Source organism: Perna viridis, chromosome 1 (assembly GCF_037379345.1).
Source record: "Perna viridis isolate PV_CMFRI_1.1 ecotype Kerala chromosome 1, ASM3737934v1, whole genome shotgun sequence".
NCBI lineage: Eukaryota > Metazoa > Mollusca > Bivalvia > Mytilida > Mytilidae > Perna > Perna viridis.
Window position 1 is genome coordinate 20,440,633 of NC_142445.1, and position 12,198 is coordinate 20,452,830.

Genomic DNA, 12,198 nt, shown 5'->3' on the forward strand with positions numbered 1-12,198 from the left:
TAAATAATATGTTGCATTAAGATGAGATTCAACTACACAGCATATAACTATCTACCGTTTTTTAAGTTACAAAATAAGATAATAAGCCTCATAATTTGATCCCAGCCTAACTACATGTACATTATAACAAAATTTGGTTATACCACAAAATAGAACATTCTGACAACTATGCATTTTTCTGTACAAAATGAAAACAGCAAAGTAAATGTGCCAATTGATCTTTATTTTGGGCTGATTTATACAGGAGAATTTCTGGGCGGATCAAAAACTAAATATAAAACGAATATATCTTTATTCAATTAAGTCCTTCATTAGGTTCATGGAAGCAGAGAACAGAAAAAAATATCGACTAAGGGCGTCATTCGTAATACAGTTTGTAAATGGTTGCTTATGTCCCTGTTTTTCTTAGATAAATATCGACTCTGTAGTGCACTAGGATATTCAAGCCCGGATTTCGGGCTTTAAGTATTCAAGGTAGAATTTTTATTCAATTCTTCGAATTCACAATTGTAGACTTGAAGATAATGTACCATCCCTTTTCAGGAATCGACTAACTTAACAGTGCCCTACATACATACATGATAATGCAAAACATACATATATGCATCCTCCCAAGTCAAGGCTGAAGGAAGCAAATATGAACTCAAAACCCCGACTTTGGAGGAAGACATATGTACCAGTTTTTGCTAAATTAGATTCAAATTGACTTCATTCTATTCGTTTTTTTTCTGTTTTTTTATATCTTTACGGATATTTTCAGTATTTTTATTGATGTTATATCCGATGCAATTTATATTTGCAGACCTTATGACCCGCTGCATGGTGTATATTGACATACATGTATATATTCACTGCTTCTGTCATCCTGAATGTGACACGGTCTTATTAAACATGCGCCAAACCAAATTACCTATGCGCTGATCCATTTTAATCAGTTAATGATTACATAAATATGCGAAGTTATCAAAAGTCTTGAATGAGCAAGTTAAAGAGCTGACCAGGAAATTTATTTGCCAAGCAAGTAGGATATGTACGTCTCGTCACGTGAATCCGTGGTTTCATGAAAATCGGTCCTCGTCTACCATTCAAATGCAAAGAGATTCGTCATTAACATATCAAAGGATTTAATATTAGAAACAAACTACCCATTTGTGTAAAATTATTGATAAAAAAGGACAAAAATCTATTTCTACAGGATATAAATGTTTAGAAAAGCATAAAATAAAAGATTTTGCATTGTGATGCAGCCTTTCGATTTCCCGGAAGCAAACAATAATATGCATACCGGTCTTCGGATTTCAAATCGTTCTTTATCGGAAATTGCAGAAGCGAAACTGAAAATGGAACGAAACTTACAAACCCTATACTCGAAACATTACTCTGATTGCAAAAACACTAATATTTGTGACAAAATGACCAAGACAAATAAATACAAACAATAATTATTTAGGTTACTAACATTCATATGTAAATTATCATAACAATCAGACATCGATAGAAAACAAGTACATAAAAACGCAAACAAAAATACAATTGCACAAAGTCAAAATTAAGTTCGAAAAATATGTACCTTGAGCAAAGTTTTCTTGTCCATTAGAAGATTGTGTCATGTATCTGGGTTTCAATTCGTCATCACATTTGCTAAGCTTGTGACATGTTGGAATATCTTTGTTACAAAAATCAGTGGAACATTGACAAAGGAAGCCATCGGTTTTGCTGTCGCATCCTATAACTTTAACGTTAGGTCTGCATATTCGGAGATGAGCTAAAATAATTAAGAAAATTCATAGTATCTGTTAGCCTTTGAAATAGGTGTAAAAAGACAGACCAGGTAAGTTTAAAGCTGTACCTCTACTTTTTAAGACTAAGAAAATATACCATTTCCATGTTCCAAACGTTACAGACAAAACACTTGGTTATTTTAGTGGAACATTCGACCACAAAATTAATTCAGAGAAAATAAAATCTTTCATTATAAGAAGGATTAAACATACCTAACAAACTTTTAACAACTGTATGCTTTACATGCAATATACTCAAACAGAGGGTTCAATACTAGAAAACTATTTCCTACACATAGCAAAGCAAATATTTCTGAAACATGATTGATTGTTGATTGTTGGGGTTTAACGTCCGAGCAGCAATATTTCAGCTATATTCAGACGATGAACATGAAATGAAAAAAAAAAAAAAAAAAAGAAAAAAAAATCGAATGGGACACATATATAATAGGATCAAATTTTGATAGCCACTAGAAAAAGGGAGAGAGGGGTAAGGTCGGACAATTTAGCCTCCTGTGGCGGAAGTGCAAAGGTTCCTACTCGTATCAAATACCACAGCAGGATTCTTTAACGGGCAAGAAACGTGGCACCTTTCCCAACACGGTTAACCACTATGGTTTGCGGTCAGGTTTTCCGTATTATAGCCTGATAACCCCAGCATGTAACACGCCAGGGGTACCCCATTCGACTACCTGGGCCACACGTCCCAGTTCCTCTGTGGGCAGAGCGCCTAACCCCCGGCTAGGTTTCTCAGCACTATTTAGTCGCCTTTTACAACAAGCTTAGCGCTGCTGCAGGCCTATTCTTTTAACACCCGGACATGCACGGGGCTATTTCTGAAACAAAATAATGGCAGAAGTGGCATGAAAACTAGATTAATCTTGAGTAATGTAATTAAATCGCTCATTCTCAATAAGGCGAGACATTCTTGTTGCCGGGACTTCATGCAGAACCGATGCCCATTTAGAGATCTCCAGACACTTCTAAAAGTACTTACTGATATGTTCTTCGAAAACGAGGAGCATATATAGCGCAAATGTTTCTTATAAACAATACTTGATTTTAAAATAGAAACATACGTTACCTTTTCATAACCCCTAAACGCTATGATGTTTGTTGGGGTTTAACGCCCGAGCAGCAATATTTCAGCTACATTCAGGCGATAAACATGAAGTGGATGATAAAATGAACATGAAATGATGATGAAATGAAAAATGGGATGGGACACAAGGATAATTGGGTCGACAAATTTTTAAAAGCTATGATAACTTAGTTGAAACTAAAAAAAAAACTTTTAAATTCGGAATATGCAGGAAACATTTTGTGTAATATACTATTAGTATAAATTAAACTGTATACCTGTGCGGAAAATTGTAACAGTAAAATGCTAAGTGGTAAATGCAAGTCAGTAGGAAAGTTTTGTTTGTTGGGGTTTAACGTCCGAGCAGCAATATTTCAGCTATATTCAGATAATGAACATGAAATGGATGATAAAATGAACATGAAATGAAAAAAAAAGGATGGGACACAAGGATAATAGGGTCGACAAATTTTGATTGCCACTGGAAAAAGGGGGGAAGGGTAAGGTCGGGCAATTTAGCCTCCTGTGGCGGAGCGCAAAGGTTCCTACTCCGATCGAATACCACAGCAGGGTTCTTTAACGTGCGAGGAACGTGGCATCTTTCCCAACACGGTGCACCACTATGGTTTGCGGTCAGGTTTTCCGTATTATAGCCTGACAACCCCAGCATGTAACACGCCAGGGGTACCCCATTCCAGTTGCACTGTGGGCAGAGCGCCTAGGCCCCCGGCTAGGTTTCGGAGTACTATTTAGTCGCCTTGTACGACAAGCTCAGCGCTGCTGCAGGCCTATTCTTTTAACACCCGGACCTGCACGGGGCCAGTAGGAAAGTTCTACACTACGAATACCTTTCTTAATGAAATTATATGCTGATGTTTTTGTTGTCTTTTTTTTTTTTTAATTACGTATGAAAATTATGGACATTTTTATTACTTAAAATATATTAAATAAAGAATCAAAAGTACTTTTGTGGTAACGTATGTTTCTTTAGCGGTAACGTACTTTTCTTTGACAATAAAAATGTGTTTTTGCATTTCAGGACACCAAAATGCCTGTCCCGAGCGGAGATACAAAAGAGATATAGAGAGAAGAAAAAAGCAACTGAAGGAGATGCACATCTCGCTCGTGAACGAGCACGAGAGGAGAGAAGAGAAGCTATGTGCAAGAGGATATGCTCACAAATTCCGATAAGAAAAAGAGAAATGAAAAACCAAAGAAAGAGTTAGAAAACATCGACAACAGCAGAGGTTGCAATCCAACAGAAATGATGACTCGGATACGAAACTCAGGGTAGTAATACGAGTTGCCTTGTCGTTATACTACCAAATGCTAGACGTAATGGTCCGAAAAAGAGACTTAGTAAAGCTATTTCTGAAGCACAAAGGAAAAAGTCACAGATTTTGTGTAGAATTGGACAGCCAATTGCAAATGGCCGATCTAAACGTCTTTTCAAACTTGCCAGTGGGGAAATGGAAACTATAGAATCCATATTTTCCTCGCGATAACTTTATGTCTGATTTTGTAACATACGTTACATACATTTTTTCTTGCTCCAGTTTAGTGTTCTTTCTCTCAAAATGACGATAAGTGACTTGCAAATTACGAAAATCTTTAATTTACATTATCAGATTCGAGAATAATTAAAGTGAAAGTACACTCCATGATACTTGCAGACCCATCGAAACCTGCCGGACCGTCGGACCTGTCCGGTAAAATTGTCCCGGGTCCGGTAAATACACGTTGCTTGTCGGCCCGGGTGTCCGATGTTTTTTTCTTACGTTAAAGATGTTTGTTTGTTTGTTGGGGTTTAACGTCCGAGCAGCAATATTTCAGCTATATTCAGACAATGAACATGAAATGGATGATAAAATGAACATGAAATGAAAAAAAGAAAGGATGGGTCACAAGAATAATAGGGTCGACAAATTTTGATTGCCACTGGAAAAAGGGGGATGGGTAAGGTCGGGCAATTAAGCCTCCTGTGGCGGAGCGCAAAGGTTCCTACTCCTATCGAATACCACAGCAGGGTTCTTTAACGTGCGAGGAACGTGGCATCTTTCCCAACACGGTGCACCACTATGGTTTGCGGTCAGGTTTTCCGTATTATAGCCTGACAACCCCAGCATGTAACACGCCAGGGGTACCCCATTCCACCACCTGGGGCACACATCCCAGTTGCTCTGTGGGCAGAGCGCCTAGCCCCCAGCTAGGTTTCTGAGCAGTTTGGTCGCCTTTTACGACAAGCTTAGCGCTGCTGCAGGTTTATTCTTTTAACACCCGGACCTGCACGGGGCTCTTACGTTAAAGATTTTCTCAAAACTGAAGTGTTTTTTGTGAATAATAAAACTAGAACGTTTTGATAATTACGTGAATTAGTCTAGTCTAGCGAGATAGTCAATCAATTTGATTGTAAACAATATGTAACTTCCGGTTCATTCGCTACACGTCATTTCGTCCTTTGATATATCGTCCCTTCCGTTGTCTCGCTACTCGTTTACATGTGAAACATGCGGTCATTATATTGTCAAAATAATAATGAAAAAAATAAAGACAATGATGATGATTATGAAGACAGTGAATGTTTTGACTATTAAGATGAAATGTTGAATTTTGAAATGATTATGTTTTATGCCAGAGATTGAGAATAGATTTTATAATTTAATAACAATACTTTATTTCAAATTTAAAAAATCAACAATATATAATACAAAGAACTCAAAACAAAGTACACATGTTTCGTTTATGAAGACTCATCAGATACACTCTAGCCAAAATGAATAATGGTGACAAATTAACAAATTCAAGAGCCCATACCCAGTAGTTTTAAAATCAGCTTGATAATAAAATGTACTTGGAGATTCCCACCCCCCATCAAAAATGTTAGCGTGTCGATAAATTGTTCAGTTTTTTCGGTCAGACAAGTCATCACCTTGTGTCTGACCGAGTGTCAGATGTGCTTGTTGAATTTCGATGGGTCTGTACTTGTATCTCGACTTTTTGAATTTCATTAAAAATGGAAACATACGTTACGTCAAATGAATTGTGAGATATGTGTGTGGTTTGAGCCTTTTAAAAATGGTTGTTCTTTACATTTGCTTGTCTTCATCTGATGCAAGAAACAATAGGTTTAATTAGGCCCTATTGACATTAACAGGGACAATTTGATTTTAGAAAAAAACCTTTCCAGTTAATTTCCAGAACTATTTACCCAATTAAAAATAATAATGTTTCTGGTTGAAAAAATAAGAACAAATATATTAAATATTTTTTCATTGTGTATTCTAGGAAGATAATCTCGTCAATAAATCAATCAAAATTCAAGGATTGTACTCATTTAGCATTTTACCAAAGAATCAATAATATCAGTAACATTCGTTACTTTTTACCACTAATTCAAATACCACAGTTCTATTTCTCTAACTTTTGTTTTAGACACCCGGACCTGCACGGGGCAATATCTCTTTTGAATTGCTTGATAATTAATTATTATCATGATGTTCTGAAAATAATATGCAGATAAATCATCCATACTTGCGTTGAACGTATGTGACATTTGTGGAGGCAAGGCAACTAAGATTTTCACGTATGATACATTGCAAAAAATACGTCTTAACTAAGCCTTATAGTTTATTCTATACCTCTAAAAGTACAAAAGTTAACTCGAAATCGTTTTGGGAAAAAACAATCCGAAATATTGAGCTTTGACACTGTAAAATCTTGAAAAGAAAGGACGAATTTCAATTTTATGATTTCTCAAGGGTCAATTGTCCCGTTTTATTGAGAATGAGCGAAATGCTGTCATTTTAATCAAATTAATAGCATTTGAACTTTGAAAGGCTTGTATACAGGTCCTTATAAGAATAATTTAGTTTACCTTCATCAGATTTATCATGTATCGAACTAACAGAGCAGCGTCCATTACACTCCACAGTTTGATTTTTACTTTGTTCAGTCAATCTACCAATGTAGCCACAAAGTTCAGGACTTTCCACAGAGTTGCACTGATAACATTTAATTCCAAGAACTGCAAATAAATACTAAGACTATATGACTAATGTCTAAAATGCTCATAAAAATTGTAAAAAGAATACGGTTATTACCCTTACTTTGTGTTTCTCCATAATTCTATGCGTACTTCTTATTCGTGCAAAATATTAATATATACATATGCGTTGCTCGATTTTTCTGGGTCTTGCATGCAACCTTTACACTCGGAATTATTGATTGATTGATTGATTGTTGGGGTTTAACGTCCGAGCAGCAATATTTCAGCTATATTCAGACGATGAACATGAAACGGATGATAAAATGAACATGAAATGATGATGAAATGAAAAACGGGATGGGACACAAGGATAGTAGGGTCGACAAATTTTGATTGCCACTAGAAAAAGGGAGGGATGGGTAAGGTCGGGCAATTTAGCCTCCAGTGGCGGAGCGCAAAGGTTCCTACTCCTATCGAATACCACAGCAGGGTTCTTTAACGTGCGAGGAACGTGGCATCTTTCCCAACACGGTGCACCACTATGGTTTGCGGTCAGGTTTTCCGTATTATAGCCTGACAACCCCAGCATGTAACACGCCAGGGGTACCCCATTCCACCACCTGGGGCACACATCCCAGTTGCTCTGTGGGCAGAGCGCCTAGCCCCCGTTTGTTTGTTTGTTGGGGTTTAACGTCCGAGCAGCAATATTTCAGCTATATTCAGACAATGAACATGAAATGGATGATAAAATGAACATGAAATGGAAAAAAAGGATAGGACACAAGGATAATAGGGTCGACAAATTTTGATTGCCACTGGAAAAAGGGGGGATGGGTAAGGTCGGGCAATTTAGCCTCCTGTGGCGGAGCGCAAAGGTTCCTACTCCTATCGAATACCACAGCAGGGTTCTTTAACGTGCGAGGAACGTGGCGTCTTTCCCAACACGGTGCACCACTATGGTTTGCGGTCAGGTTTTCCGTATTATAGCCTGACAACCCCAGCATGTAACACGCCAGGGGTACCCCATTCCACCACCTGGGGCACACATCCCAGTTGCTCTGTGGGCAGAGCGCCTAGCCCCCGGCTAGGTTTCTGAGCACTATTTAGTCGCCTTATACGACAAGCCTAGCGCTGCTGCAGGCCTATTCTTTTAACACCCGGACCTGCACGGGGCCGGAATTATTGAGGTTGCAATAATCACTGAAGTGCAATTTGAAGATTCATTCACATCCATTTCATGTTTGAATTTAAAACAATAATGGGACAGTTTATAAGGAACAATAGTAGCTTGTGTGCTTGTTTTTTTTAACAAATTTTCCATTACAGTTATTTTGAAAGTAGTACTTTTCAAACCCTCTGTTGCTAAACCGAAAAAAAAAGAACACACTTACCTTCCGCGTTCACCATCAGGATGAAAACTGCCGTGATAAACATGGTGAAAAGTTACATTTTCCTTGCGATAAACAATATAACCTTACTTGACAGTTTCATGTCGCAATTCTTCTGTACAATACAAATGTCACATGACATGTTTTTTGAAGAGAGTATATGGCTCATATCCGAAACCTCTTAATCCTTAGTTATATACGGTAAATCAAGAAAACATTTTGATAAGGTTTTGTATTTATCACTTGGTGTTAATTAAATCGACATAATCTTAACATCACATCAAATCTGTGTATATTTACATTATAAGGATAGCTGTGTAGTTGATATTATAATTGTAGGTGCACATTGGAAGAAAGTTTACAGCACGGAAGTGTTCAGAACAATGTGGGTCGAACCCATCGTAATTACAAGCCAATAATTTACTTAATATGCTCCACACCCTTTGATAATGATCGATGTTTCTCAAATTTAAGTAGCAATCCAGCTAAGAATCAAGCAAATTGTGATACATGGTTGGAAAGCGTACATATTTTTATTTTTGATATTTTGTTTCAAATGCATTAGTAAACAGAAATTAAAATTTGGTTTTTCATATAACCCGTGCTCATAGGAGATAAAAATTATATAGAATGCACTGTAGATTTCAAAATGAAGGGAGATAACTCTGTAAATGACACTCAAATACAATAGAATCTACTGGATTTTCAATGTTGATTATCTCCTAAGAGCAGACAGATCTGAATGAATAATTTCACATTTCATAATATACACCAATAAAACAACTTAATTACAAAAATAAAAATATGTAGTCTTTTTTGGGGTGTATCACATTTTTCAGATTTTGCATGATTCTTACAAATACAGCTACTTAAAATCTTTGAACATCCAGTGTACACCTCGACAAACCCGGTTACTGCTTAAGATTTTTATTTGGAAACCACACAGTAAAACGTACCATATTGTTATAAGCTGCGTGTATAATTAAAACGTTATAGACAACAAGGAAATATTGTAGAGTTTCCTTTCAAATATAAATAATAGTGTATATATGTTGATGCCGTATGTTGGTTCCCCGTTCAGGTCCGGGTGTTAAAAGAATAGGCCTGCAGCAGCGCTAAGCTTGTCGTAAAAGGCGACTAAATAGTGCTCAGAACCCTAGCCGGGGCGCTCTGCCCACAGAGCAACTGGGATGTGTGCCCCAGGTGGTGGAATGGGGTACCCCTGGCGTGTTACATGCTGGGGTTGTCAGGCTATAATACGGAAAACCTGACCGCAAACCATAGTAGTGCGCCGTGTTGGGAAAGATGCCATGTTCCTCGCACGTTAAAGAACCCTGCTGTGGTATTCGATAGGAGTAGGAACCTTTGCGCTCCGCCACAGGAGGCTAAATTCCCCGACCTTACCCATCGGCAATCAAAATTTGTCGACCCTATTATCCTTGTGACCAATCCTTTTTTTCATTTCATGTTCATTTTATCATCCATTTCATGTTCATTGTCTGAATATAGCTGAAATATTGCTGCTCGGACGTTAAACACAAACAAACAAACATTCTCAAGAACTAAAACCTGGAAAGACCTATAATAGTGTCTTTCTTCCAGTAGCCTTATCTTTTGTAACAGTATAAAACCTTTAATTGTTACAGTACTTCTTTGCACACCACAATGCCACATAACAAGCTTAAGTCAGTCCTAAGTGGTCCTATTCATCGACGCTTTTATACAAAACGGGGAACTAGAACTTGACTTGCATTTAGATAATACAGGACCTTTTAAATCGATACTTTATGACAAACGTGATGAATCGGACTTCCCAACTGGAAACTACCCATTTCATCGTGGCAATAAACCAACAACTCTACTCCAGCAGTGCTAGAGGTTGTCTGGCAAGCTATTTTCTGACTCGGTGCCATCCTAACCTCTAGCATCTGACATGTTGAAAGCCACTGCAAATCTGAATAAGTTGACCATATATTTTAAAATATTTTAAGCCTGTCATTTACATAAACGTACTAGAAAACACTTGTAATGAAAAATTATTGAAGTGACTAGTCATTTTGAATTAGGTCACTAATTTAACGGAATACAGTATATTTTTGACAAAACGAAAAAGTTGGTAATGGCAATTCGTTGGGTAACTAAATATTTTCGTTCCGCAAATTAAAATCCGTAATTTTAAGTTCATTTAAATTGCTTTTACAGGTACGAGAACACAATTAATTCCCCTTGGTTTTCGTTGGTTCATCTTGACATGAGTGCAGTTTTTATTCAAATTGAGCACATTTATTGATCTAATAGGTACGAGAACACAATTAATTCCCCTTGGTTTCCCTTGATAAGCTTAGAACCTTACATTATCTTTACATTTGTTTCAGATTTTTCATCATTCAAAACCCAAATAAAGGCTAACTTGTAATATCGGACACAATCGCACTTGAACAAGCTCTGTACAGGTCTGGTTTAAATTGATCTGGAGTGACAGTTTTAGCTTTGAAACCACTTTTTATTGTTTTCAATGTACATTATATATGTGTAGACCACTTTTTGAAGTTGATCAATTTAAGTCATTGTCAGCATCATAAAATGAGTTTTCATATGTGTACCCCTATACATGGTCTAAAAGTGCATGGCCATGGCCGCATGTATAAAAACCCAATTTTTGGCCTTAAAGCAGCTGGAACTTGAGTAAACTGAACTTTATTGCATCAAATACACATAATATGATGCAACCAATGTAAAAAATCACAAAAATATTTCATTTAACAAAAAAGATGTACATTTTAGAGGGGCCTTACTTCCTTCGACCATTGGACATGCGAGTCATGCAATGTACCACTGATACTAAATTTGCTATAACTTATATATTTTTCAACTAATCATGATGAAACTTTGTACTTGAAGTCAAAAAAGGTTCATCTTGACATGAGTGCAGTTTTTATTCAAATTGGGCACATTTATTGATCTAATAGGTACGAGAACACAATTAATTCCCCTTCGTTTTCGTTGTGTACGAATATAGTTCCAACTTTGGTAGTAGGTACCTTCCACATTTTTTCATATTTTTACTGGAAACTTATTTGCTAAAGTTTTGCCTCTAATTGGTAGAAAATAGGTTAAAATTACATGGGATTTTTTTTTCATTAATCAATTCTGACTAAAAGTTGTGATTTGGTTCAGTGGAAGAAGGTTAAAATTTAGGACTTTTAACTCAGTTCATTTGTCATGTTTACCCCATCTCCGAATTATATGTATTAATTTCAGAAAATGATGGTAAAATTTTCTACAATTTATATATAAAATCCTGTTTGTACATATCTTTAGGCCAGAGAAGTTTTATTCCGTTTGCGCTGGTGGAATTGTTTTAATCTGCTCAAATGTGTATATTGAAATGCACTTGACAATTAATTGCGGTCTCGTGCCTACAAGGGTTTCCAGGATTGCTGGATTTTCTCATCATGTAGGTCATTTTGTTTTTCTTCAATGTAGTCACCTTCCCCGTGTTAGGGTAAAGAAACTTTACAAACTATTTTAAATGGTAAATATTTTATTATAATTCTGCCGATTCCAAAGAACGTCGGAACGAGCGGTATGCAATATGGAGGAACGGAATTTTAACCTTTCGTTGTAGGAGTACGATGACTCCAGCCTATGGAGTATACATTGGGCGTGTCGAGCCTGTGATCTATACACTTATTTTCTCTTTAGAGCACGGATATTATCAAATAAACCTCTGAGTCAAGGGTACGTTGAGTGTTTCTAATATTATCATTTAATATACTGCAGTTTTACAGTCATTTCAATTTGATTGATCGATACGTAGCTTCTAGCCCCGTGCAGGTCCGGGTGTTAAAAGAATAGGCCTGCAGCAGCGCTAAGCTTGTCGTAAAAGGCGACTAAATAGTGCTCAGAAACCTAGCCGGGGGCTAGGCGCTCTGCCCACAGAGCAACTGGGATGTGTGCCCC

General features: G+C 36.9%; 1 protein-coding gene across 1 annotated transcript; it reads right to left on the bottom strand.

Moving 5' to 3' along the window:
* Positions 1 to 275: 275 nt before the first annotated feature.
* On the bottom strand, positions 276 to 8,561 carry LOC148627690 (uncharacterized). The gene is made up of 3 exons (XM_088577083.1): positions 8,239 to 8,561; positions 6,737 to 6,886; positions 276 to 1,765 (listed from the first exon to the last, which is right to left on the bottom strand). Exons 1-3 carry the CDS (start codon positions 8,279 to 8,281, stop codon positions 1,485 to 1,487), a joined length of 474 nt encoding a protein of 157 aa, XP_088433209.1. The 5' UTR covers positions 8,282 to 8,561; the 3' UTR covers positions 276 to 1,484.
* Between the last annotated feature and the right edge of the window lie 3,637 nt (positions 8,562 to 12,198).